This window comes from Lolium rigidum, chromosome 3 (genome assembly GCF_022539505.1).
Source record: "Lolium rigidum isolate FL_2022 chromosome 3, APGP_CSIRO_Lrig_0.1, whole genome shotgun sequence".
Classification (NCBI taxonomy): domain Eukaryota; kingdom Viridiplantae; phylum Streptophyta; class Magnoliopsida; order Poales; family Poaceae; genus Lolium; species Lolium rigidum.
In genome coordinates, this window is record NC_061510.1 from 109,770,058 (window position 1) to 109,791,364 (window position 21,307).

General features: G+C 46.6%; 1 protein-coding gene and 1 pseudogene across 1 annotated transcript; both read left to right on the forward strand.

Annotated features, from left to right (window-relative positions):
- The first annotated feature begins 2,821 nt into the window (after window positions 1-2,821).
- Window positions 2,822-5,407, forward strand: LOC124702149 (annotated as a pseudogene).
- Window positions 5,408-11,964: 6,557 nt separating this feature from the next.
- LOC124702150 (arogenate dehydratase 2-like) lies at window positions 11,965-16,464 on the forward strand (the record flags this gene model as incomplete). The annotated part of the gene is made up of 12 exons (XM_047234262.1): window positions 11,965-12,136; window positions 12,284-12,345; window positions 12,462-12,554; window positions 13,250-13,450; window positions 13,533-13,616; window positions 13,755-13,850; window positions 13,927-14,004; window positions 14,107-14,196; window positions 14,270-14,337; window positions 14,449-14,530; window positions 14,597-14,686; window positions 16,079-16,464. Coding segments are annotated over 11 exons (1,086 nt in total), but the record flags the coding sequence as incomplete, so codon positions are not given.
- Window positions 16,465-21,307: the final 4,843 nt, after the last annotated feature.

The following is a 21,307-nucleotide window of genomic DNA, read 5'->3' on the forward strand; positions in this document are numbered from 1 at the left end:
CGGCCAGGACCTGGGCCGCGCCGCCCTGTTGTGTCGGCGCCTCGTCGTCCCACTTCGTTTCCCTTTCGGTCTTCTGGAAGCTTCGTGGAAAAATAAGACCCTGGGCATTGATTTCGTCCAATTCCGAGAATATTTCCTTTGTAGGATTTCTCAAACCAAAAACAGCAGTAAAACAAGAATCGGCTCTACGGCATCTCGTCAATAGGTTAGTGCCGGAAAATGCATAAATATGACATATAATGTGTATAAAACATGTGAGTATCATCATAAAAGTAGCATGGAACATAAGAAATTATAGATACGTTTGAGACGTATCACGCTCCCGATGGGAGTAGCCCCCGAGGCTATACTCGAGCATATGTACTCAAGTATAGGCTTGAAGTATGTCCATTCACTTCTTCATGTGGAAACTTCCTTCATGTGGGGTATCCAACTTTTTATCAGCTGCGCGTTCAGCACTCCCGATGGGAGTAGCCCCCGAGGCTATACTCGAGCATATGTACTCGAGTATAGGATCAAAATATGTCCATTCACTTCTTTATGCGGGGTATCCAACTTTTTATCGGCTGCTCGTTCAGCGCTCCTGATGGGAGTAGCCCCCGAGGCTATACTCAAGTATATGTACTCGAGTATAGGCTCAGAATGCACTTATCCAAGAGTTTCTTGAGTCGCTTGTAGAATTTTCCTTAGTTTTTTGATTTTCAAATGAAACCATGATGTCATCAATGGCGGCCACCAAGCCGTTCTCCTTCTAGTTCCTCTATTGGGCTGGTGGTGGTAGAGGCAGATCAATCGCCTCTTCCTCGATGTGCTCCTCCTTCACTGGCCGCCATGAGGCGGTGGAGCCCTTGGTGTCCTTGACATAGGTATGCCTAAAGGGCATGTCGCATATATACCCCTGGTCCATGATTGGAGCAGAAGGCCCATGGACTCGAAGCTTCGGAAGCCCAGACGGATGAAGATGTTCGGATTAGGAAAGTAGAGTTATTATATGAAACTTGTAACAATATAAAGAAAGGCCCAATGCGGCCCGACAACTTTGTACTTGTATGACATGGAAAATCCTCGGCTTCACCTCCTATATAAAGGTGAAGCCAAGGACGAAATAAGGATCGAATCATTGCAAACCCTAGCCACCGTGTCTTGTTTAGTTGGACGCCTTTGTTCGTTTGACAACCTTCGAGTTCTACTTGCCCTCTATTTTCCACGAAACCCTAATTCTAAATTCTGTAGGCATTGATGAGTCGATACCTCATCAACTGGTGCCGTTTGTGGGAAATTGGAGGTAGCAAGGTCCTGATCTCGATGGCATCGTCATCATCATCATCGGCATCAAGCAACGCGATGGAAGGAGGTAAACAGATCCAATCTGATCTTGTCGATTTTGTTCCTCACCCTTCCTCCCTTTTGCATGCATATGCCAACTTGGAAGAAGCAACGGAGATGATGTTCGGGAGTTTCCGCTTCCTCGTTGGAAAAGAAGGATCACACCGCTTTTCGGCACCAATTTTTTTGGGACCGTTGGCGGCCGAGCCTGTCTCCTCGGGATCGTCAGCATCATCGGTTGAGTCAGACGACGAGGAGGTCTCGGCACCACGCATCAACAAGTCCACTGACAGTGGAAAACTCGCCGATCTATTCGGCGGGATGACTTTCAGGTCGGCCACGGAAACCGATCTATCCCAAGATAGCGACTCCGAGAGCTTCACCAATTTCGACTTCACCAACAACACCAACTTCACTGATAGCAAGGAGGTCTTCGCAGATCCATGCGACGGTGTCACCTATCCTATGCATAATGTGTGGATTCTAAGCTTAGCATCACGCATCAAGAACTCGACGATTCAAGATCCCGATCTCGACGATAGTGCAAACTCGACATACCATCAAATCTGCGTGCTCACGGCGTCGGGTCGCGAGGTATAAGAAGAGGAGCAATTTGAGGCTTTCAACTAACTAGGCAACCCCTATGTCGATCCCGCACCTCGCGTTGGAGCCAAATTTAGCAGCCGCCGCTGTCGGAAGGTGTGCTCCCACTCGAACCACTGGTTGCAGTTGCACGAACCCTCCGGTTGCATGGGGTCGTCATGTAGGTCTGTCGGCGATGGATCTCGCGGCGGCTAGCGCGTTATATGTGGGTATGTGCGGTGTTGAAACCCTATTAGGATTTAGGTGTCATCCCATTGGGAGGTGAATGTTGCGCCACAACAATGGTGACCCCTCCTTCTCAAACATGTGTGTCACCCCCTGTGGACATGCTGACGTGTTGCATGACCCCCTCGGTAGGGTTTTGGTGTGGTGGGAAAGCTCGAATAGTGGGAGTACGGATGGCGATGGAAACAAATTCAAAAAGAAGGCATGTGATTGTTCGGCCATTGAGCAATGTGACGGGGAGAGGACGGGAGGACGGGGGAAGGAGCCAAGGAGAACATAATGCAGGTCCGCGGGACCGCAAACCAAGATCTATATTACGTCCACGACCATGCAGATGGATATGTGTCCATTTGCGTCGTGGTGATACGTCGTGACCCATTGGCGGACCAATTGCATTGGAGATACCTTGACACGGGTGACCGCTGGGCGCACATACTGACAGATCCTGCCCCACCTGTCAGCCACACCGCGCGTGATCTAGTCCGACGCGGTTGGTGCGCGCAGCGCGCGTCCATACAAGAGCAGCAGCTGCCGATTGACCGTTGAAACCTCCTCCAGCCGTCGGACGCGTTGGCTGCTTCATCGGGCCGTCCGTCCGTCTCGGCGACCTCCGCTTAATTTCCGTGGTGTGAGACGGCCAAAACAGGAAGACAGTGCTGCGCCCTCACTCGCTTTCGCGTTACCTTCCTCGGCTGGAGTCCCTCCTGAGTGGGGCGAGCGAGCGAGCATCAGCTCAGCCGCCCTTTTCTATTTATAATTCTCGCCTCCTCCCCCTACAAGAATCGACCGCAGGACTTGCAAAGTCAATCAGCTCGGCCCGGTGAGCGTGCGTGCGTGCTGCCTCTTTGTGATCGAGTTTTGAGCGGAGCTGTTCTTTCGTCGCTGATTGGTGTTGGTTGGGCGAGCGAGTTTGTGGAATGGACGGCGCTCCGGTGGCCGAGTTCCGGCCGACCATGACCCACGGCGGCCGGTTCCTCCTCTACAACATATTCGGGAACCAGTTCGAGATCACCTCCAAGTACCAGCCGCCCATCATGCCCATCGGCCGCGGCGCCTACGGGATCGTCTGGTACGTTCGTCCTCAATTGCTCGTCAATCGCCATCGGTTCTTGCCAAATTCTTTCCAGGCTCCCTGATTGGAGAACAGAGCTGCTTAGCTCAGGCCTCAGGCTCATGGGGAAAGTTTGGATTAGGCCAATCAATAATCTCTTAGAATAACCCTAGCCAAGCCTGTATCTGCAGTTGTTTGTTGTTAATTAATCCCCAAAGTGTAGTGGCCGTGGTTGGTGTGGTGTTCAATTCTGTCCTGAAACCCCATTTTTTCGTGACTGCCTGTGCGCAGCTCGGTGATGAACTTCGAGACGAGGGAGATGGTGGCGATCAAAAAGATCGCCAACGCCTTCGACAACAACATGGATGCCAAGCGCACGCTCCGGGAGATCAAGCTGCTCAGGCACCTCGACCACGAGAACGTAATCAGCATCGATCCTTAGTACTCCTGTATTTCGTGCTTCACATGCCTGTAACTGGATTCAGTAATTCAGCCGCTAATAACTGCTGCTAATACGCTCTGCAAAACGCGCAGATCGTCGCCCTCAGGGACGTGATCCCGCCGCCGATCCCGCAGTCCTTCAACGACGTGTACATCGCGCTGGAGCTCATGGACACGGACCTCCACCACATCATCCGCTCCAACCAGGAGCTCTCCGAGGAGCACTGTCAGGTACCGACACAAACTGGATCATCATCATCATCATCGCCTCAATTCTGAATTACTACTTGGCAGTAGCATCCGTGATTATTCTTCTTCTCATGCGCTCTACCGCCGTGGTGTGCAGTATTTCTTGTACCAGCTGCTGCGCGGGCTCAAGTACATCCACTCGGCGAACGTGATCCATCGCGACCTCAAGCCCAGCAACCTGCTGCTCAACGCCAACTGCGACCTCAAGATCTGCGACTTCGGCCTGGCGCGCCCCTCGTCGGAGTCGGACATGATGACGGAGTACGTCGTCACGCGGTGGTACCGCGCCCCCGAGCTGCTGCTCAACTCCACCGACTACTCGGCGGCCATCGACGTCTGGTCGGTGGGGTGCATCTTCATGGAGCTCATCAACCGGGCGCCGCTCTTCCCGGGGAGGGACCACATGCACCAGATGCGGCTCATCACCGAGGTCATCGGCACGCCCACCGACGACGACCTGGGGTTCATCCGCAACGAGGACGCCCGGAAGTACATGAGGCACCTGCCCCAGTTCCCGCGCCGCCCCTTCGCCGGCCAGTTCCCCAAGGTGCAGCCCGCCGCGCTGGACCTCATCCAGCGGATGCTCACCTTCAACCCGCTGCAGCGGATCACAGGTAACACACCTTCTTGCCTCGATCTTCTCGTGTAAATTTCCTTGCAGTGCTCTTGTTCTGGCGCCGTGCTTCGTTGACTGCCATGCTAGTGGTACACGTACGGTCAGCGTCGGGTCAGTGTCGGTGCTTTGCGATGGTATAGAGAATTAGAGGTAGTAGATGCAATCTGCACCCACTTCGACTGAACTTTTACTGCATCTGGACATGTGATCCCTTTTTGGACAAAACCATGTGCCTTCTTCTGCCCGCTAGATTAAGAAAAGATCTTTGCCGACCTTAATTTGGAGCGGTCTGCAGTTGACGACGACATGGACGACTATGTATAGTGCAGAATAACACTTTTCCAGAAGAACAGCTCTGTTTTCGGCAAACCAATAAAAACAGAACAGATCCGCTGCTGATACTCTTTATGGTAGATTCCTCTATCAGTTTCTGGCTAGAGAATAAATGGCAGGGCAGGTTCGGAAGTAGAAATATTTTCATCAGGTGTCTGACTGAAATTGCCTTTGTCATCATGCAGTTGAGGAGGCCCTGGAGCACCCGTACCTGGAACGACTACACGACGTCGCCGACGAGCCCATCTGCACAGACCCCTTCTCCTTCGACTTCGAGCAGCACCCCCTCACGGAAGACCAGATGAAGCAGCTCATCTTCAACGAAGCCCTGGAACTGAACCCAAACTTCCGATACTAGATGATTCATCCCTAGTTCCCTACACCCCCCAGTACGTAGTATGCTTTCGGTGTAAACCTGTCTGTAAATAGAAGTACAATCATGGAGCCCGCGAGTAGGCTGAGCACTGCATTTGTTTGTTTATTTCCTGTGTAAGTTGTTTGCTGCTATTTCAGACCATTCTGCTCGACCGTGCCAATAATAAAAGGCGTAAAGTATGATTCGGAGAGGACACTAAATCTCTAGTCTATGCAGAAAACTATTTTTTTTCATTGGAGTGGAGGTTTACCCGATATTTATTTATTTCTCAAGCTTTGTGTGTTGCCATTTGCTCAACCTGGTGCCGCACTTACTCAATAAATCATAAAACAAGGATGTAGAAGCCATGTTGAACAATAAAATGCTCAAGGATGTTGCTAGGAGGATGAAAAGTGATCTTCATCCTAAAGAGAGGTTCACTAGGGGTAAAAGTGAACTCATAGTTAGTTAAGTAAGATTTTGGTTGTGAACTAAGAATAAAATCATGACCATTAGAAGATCCGAACTAGAATCTGGTTCTAGAAGTGGTTACAGTGTAATGTAATAAAATCTTCTGTGTTAATAAAATAGGAATTGTGATATTATAACTGAAATAGAGCAGAAAAAATGTTTTAGTTGTTATTACTTATGTGCATGAAAATGTGTACCTAACACGACAAGTGTGTCGTGATCTGGTCACCACGCCAAATTTGTGCCAACTTTTAATCTATCAAGTCGCAATATGTAAATGTCGTTGAACAGATCGTGTGACGGTTACGGATCCCCCGAGCTACAAATAGCTTCACATATGTGCTTTCCACTAGGTGTTGATTTCTGGCGGCTTTTAAGTGCCCTCTAGACACTACCAAGTCCGTTAGGCATGTGGTTCGGCTTTAAAAGTGTTTTGAACCAATTTACTAAGTATTAACTTGGTATTAGTAAATTGGACTTTATAAAGAAAAAGTTCATACGCAGTTAAACTGAAATTTTTGGTATTAATATATTAGACTTTATGAAGGAAAAGTTTATACGCATTTACGAGCAACACAGATTAAGAATTGCATGGGAAAATTCAACCTCAACCCAACAGGAAATCAGGTGGTAACCAACTTCATGGTGTGGATTAGGATTTTAACACATCCAGGAAATCATTTCTAGTAGTTCTGTTTGCTAGTACCACCCTGCAGGCTGCAAGTAATCTTGGTCTGGAGATATTAACGAAGTGACAAGACTGTACTTGTGTTTACGCTCTCGGGAGTCCAAGTTGGGTAGTATTTATTTGATCAATTTGTATTGACACCGAATTTTTTGTAAAATTCTTGGGCTCCGGTGTTCATTTCGAACTCAAACATAGCCAGTCAATTAATCAGCCATACTTTGTGAAAGCCGATATGTTTCCTGGATTTATGTACTACGCCAAGTCACAGTCAAACTGCCCGCAAATGCCCGGTGAGATTGCAGTAGCCTGAAGCTGCTTTCCTAATCCCGAATAATTAAACTAGAGAACCACCTTTTCACAGTCTATTCAACAGCCGTCAAAATGTTGTCTGGTCCGCACGAAGTTCGTCGGTACCCTCTCACACGTCACACGAACAGTAAGCAGGGACTTCATCAGAGATAGAGATGTACAGGCAAGGCGGCTCGATGCAGACTAGTAAAGCACCAGTTGATGTGGCACTGCCGCAGTTTGGCCTTTAATTATCCCAAAAAGAGGGCCTAATGGATGAGGACTGCTAACTAATTCGATGTGTACTGCTGGTGGTACTGTATTTTATTGCCCAGCCGATTGGAACGAGGAACTGTGGAAGGCTTAGGAACCGAGGTTGTGATTGCGAGCTCCACATTCTAATATTCTACGGACCATCATGATCTGAATATCCGATCCATGTACGAAGGAGAGAATGTGACGCCCTTCCGGTCATATTCTGATCCGGTGTAGACGTGTAGTCATGTACTCTGTCCGTACAGGGATATGCTTCAAGTTGTTTTCGAACTTGTATACTGTCAAAACGATGATATTTGTATACCATGAAAGGAATATGCAAGGCCAACCAAAGAATCAGAACGTTATTGGCCAAGTAAATATGAACATCTCGATTATTAGATCAGAGTCTATGTACTCATGTCTACTAAACCTAGGGTACATCAAGGGCTCGAGGCCATGGGAGAGTGATTTGCTTGGAAAGTTGGACTGAATAAGTTAATGTTTTGCTTAGAAACTCAACTGACAGGTCAGCATCTCAACATTTTCTACTCCTACTAAGTAAAACAATAGTTGATCTCAATTCCCAACCCCTTCTAAAGGAAGCTGATTTGACTAGATTGTTAATTTCCTCGCGGTACGAAAGGGACTCCTGATCGGGGGATTTGAGGACTCTCATGCAACAGGAAAGTCTCACTGACCTATCAAATACTGTAAAATGAAGACTTAAGGAGGACTTAAGGCACTAGTGAAGACCTAAGGGATCCAAGATCCACATAAAAGCCGCATCGCCATCATATGGTCATACAAATCTAAGGCAGCTCACTTAATTTTAACCACCTCGAAACCCTAGTTGAGCTCAACATCTATTCTTATTGAGTTCCACATTTTGTGATCTCTACGATGTATTTTTCCCATATAATCAAAACAATTGCATATTAGGGCTTTAGCTTGCACAAGTAGGTCCGAACCTAAACTCGTGATCGAACAAATACATACTCTCGCAGGTACGCTTGATATGTAGGATCTCGATGATTTTACCTATCGACGAGTTGCACCAACCATGGTGACCTCACATTATTAGTTCATGTCTACTTCCACCACAACGACGCAAATAATCTGGTCTACGATATCAACTCCTACGCTTATAGGATCATTAATGTCTTGTAAGTAGACCATCTTATCAGGGTCAACTGTTGTTAAAGTAGAATGGCTTTGAGAAACCAACACCAAACTCTAGCATGAAAACAAAAAACTGAACAATGTCAAAAAAAAAACTAAAAAATGCGGTGTTATAGCATTTAATTATGTCCAAATGGTTAAAATTCCGACGGAGCCTTTTACAAAAGATCTATCAAAAAATATAAAAGACAATGCATCGATTGAGATGAGTTCGAGACCTAGCTGAGTTGTTGAGAGGGTAACCCAACCTATCTGGTCATCTGTGAAGCAGGACCTAGGAAAATAAACCTTTGCAATTGTTTTTTTTTTTTTGCGAAACCTTTGCAATTGGTTGAAAGAACTTCAATATAAAACTCTCCATTTTACATGCAATTCTCTCATAGATATATAGGAGGTAGGTTGATTACATCTTAATATGTTTTGTTTGGCTTTATGACTAGTGGGCGATCTTGAAATAACACAACTACATGAGGCACACTAGGCGACTAACAGTGTGTGAGATTAGACTGAATACTTATTAAGCTCTTGAAAGGCAATGTGCATGACTTGTATGCTTCACCCACAGGGTAAATCGTAAAAGTCTGCTAGAGGTAACAATATTGACTGAAACATATCTGCATAAATATATCAATTTAACACATATTTTATTAGTATTAAACAGCAAACTGAAATAAAATGCTATCCAATGGGACTATAAGATTTGGTGGGGGTTGTTGGATTTTATGGTTCATGGCCCATTTGTGTTTTTTTACCGACAAACAATTTAGTCTATAAAATCCTCTCATTTTGACTTGAAACACCTACAAGTTTAGTCCTAGCACGAAAAGTGATAGGTGAGTTAGGCTTAAAAGCATCATAAACATCATGAGACGAAGCACGAGATCTAAGCTTACTAAAAGAGAACCAAGCCGAGCCAACCTATGGTGTACCGTTGTTATGCTCATAGCAACGCCATGCAACTAACTTGGCATGGAACTGCTCGATCCATTATTGGAAATTGTTAAAGCATGTGCAATATATTAGAGCTACACTATTACACCGTGATAGACATCGATTAAAATACCATACATTTTGCGTCTTCCAAAGTCACCAACCACATAATTAAAACCTTCGCGATCTTGGCCTGAGGCTGGCCATAGTGCTAAGTATCATCTAGTAGTATTATGGATATGATACTTGTGTATGATATTATCCCTATTGTTGGTAGTATCATGGAGTAGTATCATAGTTATAATATATTTATTGCTATTTAGAATCTTAATGCAAACGGATGTACAAGATTTGTTGGCATTAACTTTTCTCGTGATATGCGCTATGATACAGTATCTACCTATGATACTCTAAGGCTAGCCATAGTGGTAGTATCTTAGCTAGTATCATGCACATTGGCCCCACAAAAATGCTGATGTGGCTGCTAATTAAGGAGGAGAGATGAGTTTAGAGTATCATATATGGATACTGTATCATAGCGCATATCACGAGAAAAGTTAATGTCAAACAAATCTTGTACATCAATTTGCATTGAGATTCTAAATAGCAATAAATATAGCATAACTATGATACTACTACAAGATACTACCCACTATAGGAATAGTATCATACACAAGTATCATATGCATGATACTACTATATGATACTTAACACTATGGCCAGCCTAAACTCATCTCTCCTTCTTAATTAGCTGCCACATCAACATTTTTATGGTACCAATGTGCATGATACTAGCTAAGATAGTACCACTATGGCTAGCGTGGGGTTCTAATTCCTAGTATGGTCATATAGGGTCAGAGCTAGACTAAGGGCATCTCCAGCGGCGCGACGCATCTGGGCCCTGCTCCAGCGGGGCGACGCAAAGTGACCGGCCCGTCCGCGGAGACACAAACCTGACCCAAATATGCGGCAGGTTTGCGTCTCCGCGGACGCTGCGCGGTCGCGGAAAGTGTCCGCGTTGGGTGCATCCGGGCCCGATCGGCAGTGACTATTTAAGCAAAAGTTTTTTCATTACTATTGATTGGCCAAAAGGACCATCTTTACAGAGATGGTTAGTCGAGTTAACCTAAAACTACAACGGCCGTACCTACTCGCCGTCGCGCGGCCTACACCGGCCTCGGTTACTCGCAGTCGCGCGCCCTACTACTGGCCGCCGGATGGGCCGGCGCCGTCGTCGAAGCGGGAGCGCTTGTTGCACTCCGCGCGCTGCGCACGCCGGCGAAGGGACATCTCGTCCTGCCGCCTACGGCGTTCGAGGGCCTCGGCCAGGGAGATGTCCCACAGGGCCGTCACCGTCGCAAAGGCCACCTTGGTAGCCGCCGCCTCCGCCGTCGCCCGGCTCTCCTCCTCTCGCCGCGCTCGGACCGCCGCCGCCGGCCTCCTCCTCCGCCGCCGCTCGGACCGCCGCCGCCGCCGCGTCCTCCTCGGCCTCGTTCCGCCGCTCGGATCGCCGCCACCTCGGCGACGAAGCGGGCCCCCGTCCCTAGCCGCCGCCGCGCCGCGCTTCGTCCCCGGCGGCGATGGCGACCTCCGGCTCCCGGTTCTCCTGCTCGACCCGCGCGGGAGAACGGCCCCTACGCCGGAGCGAGTCCAGGTCGGAGCACATTAACCCCCTAGCCATGACCATCGCATAGCTGGCGGCTTCCTCCTCCGCCACCAAAGCCTGGCGGCGCTGGGCGTCCCCTGCCAGGGACTCGAAGGACGCGAGCAGAACCCGCTGGTCACCGGCGCACTCGAAGCGCCTGGGCACGGGGGGGTCGTCGTCCGCGATGTCGTGGATGACGGCGTCGTCCGCGATGTCGTGGATGACGGCGTCGGCCGGAGGAGCCGCGAGGGCCGCCCGCGCCTCCGCGAGCTCGGCCCTGGCGTCGGCGAGCTCGGCCATGGCGTCGGCGATCTCCGCCCTGGTCGCGCGAGGCGCCCTTCCGTCTGCCGCCTCCGCGACCTCCGCCTCCGCGACCTCCAGGTCCAGCTGCTGGGCCTCAACGCCGGCGGCAGCTACCTCGTCCTCCTCCTCCTCCGGGTGGAGCTGGCGGCAAATGTCAACAACTTGCTCCCAACTCATGTGGTCCGCCATGGATGGATGGTAGGGTGAGGTGTGCCCGTCGCACCCGGCGGTGTCCACCGTATATAGCCACGGCGGGGCGGGAAACGGCGTTGGCGCGCAGGTCGTTTCCCGCGCGCGCGAAACGCCGGCGAAACTTGCGAATGTATTGGGCGCGCGGGAACGATCATCGTCGCGCGGGAACAATTAATCGCCGGCGGCAGTCCTCGACGGGACGTAAAACGCCATTAGCAACCTTGACGCTGTCCCCGGATAAAATATGCGTCCGCACCGCTGGAGCTACCCCCGACGCAAACGGTCGCCCTGGGCCACAACGCGTCCGCGGGCCGACGCAAACGGACATTTCGTCGGCCCGCTGGAGATGCCCTAACCATCATAAAGCCATGTCGTATCAACACCTAGACTACCTCCAACACAGAATTTTTACTCCATTCAATCCATAATAAGTGTCATTTTTTTACTATAAAATGGGAGTAGGTGTTTTTATAAATGAATAAATTATTTTATATCGGCTTGTTACAAGGTTTTTTCTTTTCCGTCCATGACATCTCAGCTGACGTCAAAATAAATAAAACCCGCGAATCATTTCTTCATGCTTTCCGTGCATCGCGCTTCCACTTTCCACCTCACAAAGGAAATCTTGCGTCACGTCTGGAAAACCCCTCGGGATTTCCCTGTTCCGTTTCTCCACTTCTCTCGCTGCTTCGGAGCCATGGCCTCCATGGCTAGCCCCCGCCTCCCCTTCCTCGCCGCCGCCCGAACCCACTCCACCGCCGCCGCCACCGCCTCCCCCTCCGCTTCCTCTCCGTCACCTCGTCGCGCCCTTAAATGCAGCAGCTCCACCAACGATAACTCAGTGCACCTCTCCTCCACCTCGCGGCCCCGGGCGCCCGCGGCGGACGGCGTAGGTTCCGCCGGCCTCAACGGCCTCCGCGCTCCGCCCGTGCCTGTCGCCGACTCCCCTCCGCCCGCGTACCGCGATCCGCAAGGCCTGCATCGTAAGTCGATCGGGATTTTTTACCGCTTTCTCGGGGTTCAGTTACTAACTAACTAATTAAGCAGTAGCCGATTTCCAGTCTTTTTTCTCGGATTCAGTAACTAACTAATCAGTTGGTGCTTGCCTGCTTCAATGCCGCGGTTATCAGGGCCTCTCACAACCGCAGACCTGATGGGGACGAACGGGGAGACGCTCAAGGTTGCCTACCAGGTGCTCGACGAAACGCGTGTGGTGCTTCAGTTTCATTGCCTGTCAGTCTCCTTGTTTAGGAGTTTTACTGTTTCCGCTGTAAATCTCAAGGGAGTTTGTCTTTCGTGATTGTCCAGGGATTTCCTGGAGCGTACAGCGAGGCGGCGGCGAAGAAGGCATATCCCAATTGCCAGACCGTGCCCTGCGAGCACTTCGACACTGCGTTCCAGGTGCCATAGTCTGATCCTTTTCAGGGCCTGTTTTAGTTTATTTGTGTATGCTGTTCTGTGGTGCAAATGGGGTACGTTTTCAAGTTGTTTGGTTCATGCCATAGCTCCGGATGATGAACATCAAAAACTGGAAAAGGTTTGGCCACCAACTTAGACATGCTCCAAACACTTTAGTAGATGGAGTGTTGTCATATGACACAAACAACTACTTGTCTCAGAGAACTTAGCCGCACGTACCTGAGATAGCATGCTCATCATTTGACCATTCATTTCTATTATAATATTAAATATGTATAGAGAGCCAAACAAAATTATATATTATGAAAAGTGATGATTTTCGAGGCAAATCTATGCTCATGATTTTGAAGTATCTAATTTAAATAGTCATAAAGATACTGGTTGTCAAAGTTTCGAAAGTTGACTCTTCCTGTGCACAAAATGACATCTGTTAGGAACTGGGGAGGGTATTGTATTGGCCGAATATTCTTCTAAACTAGTTTTCAGGACAGTAGTAGATCAGAACAACTATAAAAATATGTTTTAACTTGGTTTGACTTTTACCTTTTGGACTCTATGGTCTGTGACGGTTCTATTCCATGTATACTTATTGCTTGGCATATTGTAATACTAGATGAAGGTGCTTGTAGCTCACGTGAATAAGCATGTTGGAATGATGTCTTCTGGTCATTTATCAGGCGGTTGAAAACTGGATAGTTGATAGGGCAGTACTGCCACTCGAGAATTCGCTGGGTGGTAGTATACATCGGAACTATGACCTTTTACTTCGGCATGATCTGAAAATAGTTGGAGAGGTTCGTCTTGCAGTTCGGCATTGCTTGTTAGCCAATCATGGCGTGGATATTGGGAACCTAAAGAGTGTCATGAGTCATCCCCAGGTAAACCTCTTGGATATTGTGGATTTCATCTTTTCAATTGTTTGCGTAGTAACCTCGTGACACATCATTTTGAAATTCTTAGGCTCTTGCACAATGTGAGAATACACTGACAGAGTTAGGAATTGAACATAGACAAGCTGTCGATGACACTGCTGGTGCAGCAAAGGTAGAATGATGCTTCCTTCTACCTGGAATTTATCTTTAACAGATGTATATTTAGATATAGTTTTTAATTGATGGATTTCAAGTGACCCATAGAGTGAACTCTTTGTCATTAACATAACGAGATATGCTTGTTTCGTAGTTTGTCGCTGAAGAAATGCTCCAAGATACCGGTGCGGTTGCCAGTTCATTAGCTGCTGAACTTTATGGACTGGATATTCTTGCTGAAAATATTCAGGTATGGCGCTTTCATGCTAAACTGAAACATTGCATTCTGTTCTTTATCCTCAACATTAGTCTATCTCTTTCCATAGGATGAAAAGGTCAATGTCACCCGTTTCATGATGCTTGCTCGAGATCCTATTATACCACGGGTTGACAAACCATTCAAGGTACAGATTGCAGGGGGGCTCCCTCTGTTTTATCTTCGTTCCAGTTGTATATAACATCCTAACAAAGCTGGTTGATTTATTGCATTATCATTTGATTTTCAGACTAGCATAGTGTTTTCACTTGAAGAAGGACCTGGGCAGCTCTTCAAGGCCCTTGCAGTCTTTGCACTGAGAGAAATCAACCTAACCAAGGTGTATTAAAGAACTTTGCTTTTGCCACTTGCATGTGCTTTGTAAAAGTTTCTAACAGTGTGTTGGTGTGAAGATTGAAAGCCGTCCACACAAGAAAAGACCTTTACGTTTAGCTGATGATACCTTCTCCACACCTATCAAGTTAGTTTACAACCCTATGACCCCCACATTAATTCGGTTTCATTTCATGCAACCCTAATCAAGTAAGAAAACCACCAGTTCTTTAACCCATTTGATCTTTGGCTGAATCAGGTACTTCGACTATCTCTTTTATGTTGACCTTGACGCATCAACGGCTGATCCAAGAACTCAGAACGCTATTCGAAATTTGGAGGTGATCTGTCTTGGTAGTTTTATCTAGCATCAAGCAAACAACGACTCAATCTTGCTACATTTGCAGGAGTTTGCAACCTTCGTACGTGTCTTGGGGAGCTATCCTACAGACGTGAGCGAAGCTTGAATGGCAAGTGACTGCTGCTGATACTAGCGGGTAAACAGTATAAATGTGTTCATTTTCCATTGTATGGGATAAAGGTGTTCCTTTTTGGTGTTCCCTCTGTTCCATATTAGTTGTCGCTAAGGGAGTAGCTATTATTTGGTGTAATGAAAGAACCATGCTTTTCGGGGAGTATAGAGTCAGAAACATTCACCTCTCTAGGGCCTATTCGAGTGGGGTTTAAGCGGTCTGACTCATAAAATGTACCTGCCATTTGACATACTTGATACTCCCTGGGCATTTCCAGAATGAGAAGAATGTAGATCTAGAATATATAACTGTACATTGTGGACTCTGACAAAGTGAATATAAAGGTAATTCAAGGGGGGCATTTTCAGGTCTTCTAACCTTTTATGCTTGGTATAATGATGCAAGTGGGACGGACAGGGGATGCCCGTATTCACCTGATTCTACCCGTCGGGATCAGTAGGGATAAACGGGAGACTAATTAGGGAGATGGAGGGACCCATGGGAACCACGGGAGCTCGTGTGTAGCTGTTTCACGGGGGCAGCTGAGGAATTACTGGGGATGGCCGATACAAGTCAGCTGCTGCACCTGGACGGACGCACCCGTGGGCTGACTCGGCCGGAGCAACAAAACTGCTGTTTCAATGGGGTAGGTGGACTCGTCCCAGTTATCCCGTATGGGATCAGTGGAAATTATTAGAGGGACAAACGGGATTGGGGGGATGGGATGGGACGTGGGACTAGTGAAAAATCCCATCCCACTTGAAACTTTAGCTTGGTAGTGCCTAAATTTCTTTGAAATTCCCAATCTTGAAGAATAAGATTCTGTGCTCACAAATTATACTAAAGAACCTGTTTTATTCAATTAAAAAACTAGAGACTGAAATTTGAGTTTAGCCCTATGAGTGAATGTTTTTATTAAATAAAAAAAGTGTTTTGTCCTGATGTGTCTATCAACTTGAATGATTATTTCCATTCGAGCACTGGAGGTAGTGTTGGATGAAGGACGGGTATCACTGTCATTGGTAGATTGGTAGATGAGTGGCAAAGGTCAAATAAGGATTGATATCGAGCCTGCTGTAAAGTTCTAGAGAAAACATGGGTTTAAAAGGAAGGAACTGCACATTCAAGAATGCTGGGTATACTGAAGAATCTAGTAAAAGTTAACTATGCTGGGTATACTGAAGAATTCAAGAAATACTTCTTTCATAATAAGAAAGTAATCCTGTAGAACTTCACGATGGCCGAGAAGCTATTGGAAAAACAACATAAGTTGAAACAGCCTACCGTTTGGCATCTGCTAAGATAAAAACAAATCGCTGACTTTGGAATGTGCAAATGTTTTAGTTTTGCTGGTTTCCCCGCATTAGTTGACATTGTTTCTGGAAGAATACTAAAGTTGAAATGTCTGTAATCCAGGTCATCAATGGATCGATTGGATTCATATGGGCAGTTAACCCTGCTGCTGATGAAAAGTCAGCAAAGGAGAGTCAGCTGGTGATACTATCGAAGAGCAGAAAAGTACATCTACATCAGATCAGGAAGTCAGCGGCATAGTGTGGTTTTAATGTCTATTCAATTGTCTACTTGGGATACCAGTTATCATTGGGATGCTCTACATTGTGACTTCTGTTCTTGTAAGCAACGGTCTTCTTTTACCTCCAATTGTATAATAAGAGTAAAGTAGTCGTGTTTAGATGCAGATAGAGCTTAACAAAGAGTTGAATGTTTGGTAGGTGCTGTTTACTTGTATGCATTGGCAAATCTTTTTTGCTTGCTTTTAGTGACTTATATCAAACCCTTCAGTCGTTCTGTAGCCTAATGGGCTTGTTAAGCGTTGTCATCTGACCCATTTGCTTCCTTGCTGCAATTGCATCATGGGCTCATGGGACACCACCTAGAATACACTGTTCCACGTTTCAATGGGAACTGCTGCTGAGTCCTATGGCAGCCATGGAAGATGCCGCTGTGAGGGCACTGGGGGTTCTACTCTGGCCGAACCTTTTGTGAGCTTTCTGCCTGACGAAGAAAATTGTCTTCGTTGGTTGCCTTTGATGGATGACAAATTGGCATGTGAATGATTTCCAAAAATAAAGTGAAGAAAATTTCAATGTCAATGAAGTTGCTTCGTAGTAGTAACCTTGCTACTTCCTTACTAGTGTCTACACACATCTCAGACATCCTTTTATGGACAGAGTTAGTACTTAGTAGATGCAGTTGTTTGTATCGGATTCCACTGTGATCGATTGAGGAGTATGGCAGATTAGGGGAGCACATCATTTTGTGAAGGCATAGTTCTGCTCTGGCCGAAACATTGCAGATGCCATGGCATAACAGGCATGTGCAGATGTGCTCCGCTAGTAGTATTTCACAACTGGTCCAGATCAACCATGTGCTCTTGGAGTCTTGGTCATTTGATTCTGTGCTGATGCTCAAATCGGTCAAAGATTAAGCAAAGAAGCTAGCACGGTTACTTAGCGGAAAACCAGGTCATCGACTCGGTTCATATTTTGGAGCGGCCTGAAATAGGCCACTGGCAGCTCACTAGCGTACGATTCCTGCGTCACTTTTGAACTATAGTAGATCACACGTATCGTACGGTTCAAGCATGTATTTTTCGCACCTCGCTCTCTTGGTTTTGGTGGGAAGCAAGCGTCAGTTAAAGGCAGATCCCATCTATAGCAGAAAAATCGAATCCTCCCAAACCGGGCGCAATCGGAATATGCCTCCCGCTCGTTAGCCCGTGCGTTTCCTCCCGTGGCTTCACCGCTTTTCTTCTGCTTAATAAGCATTTCAAATCCCGTTTTTCGAAACATATAAAAATCGTACTTTTGTGTTAAAGATTCACAAAATATATTTGCAACGTATTTCGAGCTAGGGGAAAAATACAATTTTGTGGATGCATATAGAGATAGGAAACTCATATATTTTGGAGTCCGAAAATATGTTTTTTAGCATCTTTTTCAGGATGGTGAGGCAATGGTCACATCTTAAAGTAGGAATAAGGTTCTTCTCGTCATATTCTCGCTTTGGTGGTGCGCCTAGTTGTCACTAGGTGCTCCAAGTTTATATTTATAACTAAAATTACTTGTATACTTATTTGTACTACCATTGATGATTATTAATAGAATGGTGAATTTTTGTAAAAAATATTGTTTTTAAACAAGTGAATTGCTGCTCGGGTGCTGCTGAGTTTTTTGGAGACATCCCTGGTGTTACATGACTCGAACGTTTAGGTCATGGTACTAGCGAGGATCAAATCCAGGCATTGCATTGACCTATTTATCACTGTCAATCGTGAAACAAGCCATAGCCCGCATGAGTTCGAGCTTCCGTGCTCGCATTCTCGATATTATACATACAATTATCTCTATCAATACCACAACGTTGCTGATTTTTTCAAGTATGGCCACCTTTTTTTTTGGTTATCACTATCAGTCATTCCAACTGAGACTGGTTATAGTGGTAAGTATCATGTAGTAGTATCATGCATATGATACTACTACATGATACTATCTCTACATGAAGTAGTATCATAGTTATGCTATATTTATTGCTTTTTATAATCTCAATGCAAATTTATGTACAAGATTTGTTTAACATTAACTTTTCTTATTATTTGCGCTATGATACTGTATCTAGCTATGTTACTCTAATCTCATCTCTCCTCCTTAATTAGCTGCCACATCAGTATTTTTATGGGACCAATATGTATGATACTAGCACTATGGCTAGCCTGAGCAGGCCCCAATGAGAGTATCATAAGTAATATCTTGCATGCCATGTTGGCAAAAATCTGATGTGGCATATCAATTAATGAGGTGAAAGATGAGAGTGATATCATAAGATGATACCGTATCATAGCACATAAACCTAGAAAACTTCATGACAAATACATCATGTACACACATTTGCATTGAGATTCTACAAAACATATTACTATGATACTATGCATCGTGGAGGTGGTATCACAAACTAGTATCATGTACGAGTACATAAAACTAGTGTATGATACTTTTCATTTGGACTAGTCTAACACGCGTCGTTGTTACTTGTTAACCATTGCCGCTGATTCTATAATTTGCTAAACATCGCTGTTATTTACCAGTATCATCAAGCAATGAACCACCGTGGTTAGGTGCAGAAACCACCTCGCTGACTTGCTCCAAATGGCGCGTGGAAAACTAGCCAACTCGTGTGTCCCCAGCTAGCTAGCACGACCGCTTCGTGCAAGAGTTTCGTTTCGTTTCGTTTGCCTCTTTTCCGTTCGTACCTGACCACGTCCGGTAGCTGGGTCCTGGAATTAGGCAGGCAATCACTCCGATGCTGCTACGTTGAGAGCGATCGTATCCGTATCCATGAACCATTCCATTTCCACGGCACCGCGTGCGCAGCCGCCGGTGGCAGTTTCACTCGGTTCCCATAGCTTGATTAGTGAGGTCGATAACGGAGTTGGGCTGGGTTTTAGTAAGTAGATCTGGTAAATTCAGGTGCTGTCATGCTCTGCCGCCGAATTTGAGGTCGCTGTTGCCGACCGGCGATCCGTTTCCTGCCAAACCTCTGACCAGCAGACATTGCAATTTCACGAGTTTAAGTTTTTTTTTTGCATATAATGATCATCCATGGAGGTACTATATATGTACAAATTCACCCCTATATATTTCGTGTAGAAAACATATGACTATTTCTATTGGCGACCTGTGCAAAGTTCATAAAATGAGTTGCCGTATGAAACGTAGTGCAAGTTTCGTGACATGTCCCGCATAATCCATGTTCTGGCTTTCGCATGGGTCCCAAATGATCATACCAATTTTGTGAAGATTAACAACGTACGGTAGGTTTCTACGACGTACATGCATGATTCTTTTTGTACTAGTTTCTTCAAATGTAAATAAATTTGACTCTTTGCTCCATTTATACGATATAAAAGTCTGCAAGTACATGACACATGCAATGTGTGATATTTCAGGTCGACTCCACCTAGAAGCTATCAGCGATAGCAAATGGCCACAAAGCTACTCTTGAACTTAGGGGTAGTCGAGGAGCTCCTTCACCTCCCTCGTGGCTTCGAGTCTCGGATTCTTCGGATGAAAACCTAAACTCCAGCTTTGGTCGGAGTGGGCGTCGGCGGCATCATCGTCGCTTCCCCCTTGGGGGTGTCGCCTTGGAAGCCGGTACTCCGCCAGTCTACGTTGGCTTGCTTTGCTTGGCTGATTCTCTGTCGGCCAGGTGTGTGCGCGGTCTCGGGACCGGTGTGGAAGCCGAAGCGGCAGCTCCGGAAATTCGTCTACATTCATGGTGATGCCTCTGGTTATTTGGGTGGCAGAGGCATCGACTCGGCTAGTGCGTGGCCCTAGGGCCAGCACGGAAGCTGGAGCGGCGACTCCGAAATTCTTCTGCGTTTGTGTGGTTGCCTCTTGTCACTTGGGTGTCGAAGGCGTCGACACGATTGGTGCGTGATCTCGGGATCGGCGTGGACACCGGAGTGGCGGCTCTGGGCTTCCGGCGTTGTTCTTCTTGCGTGGCTTTCGTCGCCGTGCTACTAGGCCTTGGCTCTGGCCACTTGGGTGGCAGTGCCGTTGGCCTCATGGGGTACGGTCTTGGGACCGGTGTGTGTGGGTTGCAGTTGTTCGGATGTCGGAGCGGCAGCTTCGGAAGCGGTTGTCTAGCTCTAGGGTGTCGCCTTTCCCTCTTGGGTGGAAGAGTCGTCGGCTCGTTTGGTGCGTGGTCTCAGAACCGGCGTGTTGCGTTGTGTTGTTCGGTTTTCGGCCAGTTTACATATTAACTGGTCATTTTCCTTCTTCTTAATGAAAATGCAGAGCTCCTGCGGGTTGCTCCAAAAAAAACTTAGGGGTAGTGTTAAGAGTCAGTTGTATCATTTGTCATCCTTGTTACTCTGGCTTTTTCTTAGATTCATGCTAAAGGAACAAATTGGGCTTCTTGTTTTTTTTTTGTCTTACATACATTCTGAAAACTAAACACATGATTAAAACACTGGATCAACCAATAATAGCATCATCTATACATAATCAGATCAACCATCTACAACATATGTGTCATGATATACAAATATAAGGTGAACATGGCGGCAAAACTACCTTTTAGAAGAACCCACCAAGAGCTCCCTCACTCTACTATGGCATCAGAAAGTTAACCTGCCTTATTACACCACCTCCCCTCTCCCCCCTACCCTACCCTCTTTCTCTCTCCCTCCCTCCCCTCCCCCTCTCTCTCGGTGCTTGTCGTCATCCTAACAGACACCTCATCTTTTGGCGTATTTGTCTTCATAGATGGCTTGCCTTCAAACCCACGAATCGTCACACTTTGTTCACTTATGGCTTACCTACCGATCAATCTTACGGTTGATGAATTGAATCTAGTTGTCATTAAATGCCATCTATCTATCTATCCCGCGCTCTCTTTGCGGTTGTCGTCATCCTAACAGACACCTCATCTCTTGGCGTTTCTATCTTTGTAGATGGCTTGCCTCCAAACCTGTGAATTGTTGCTCTTTGTTCACTTGCCTTACCTACCGATCTATCTTAGGGTCGATGAATTGGATCCAGTTGTCATTAAATGTCAGCTATTTGAGGCACATTGCAAATATCCTTGGCTATAGCATATGTATAGTTTTTATTATCTTAGCTT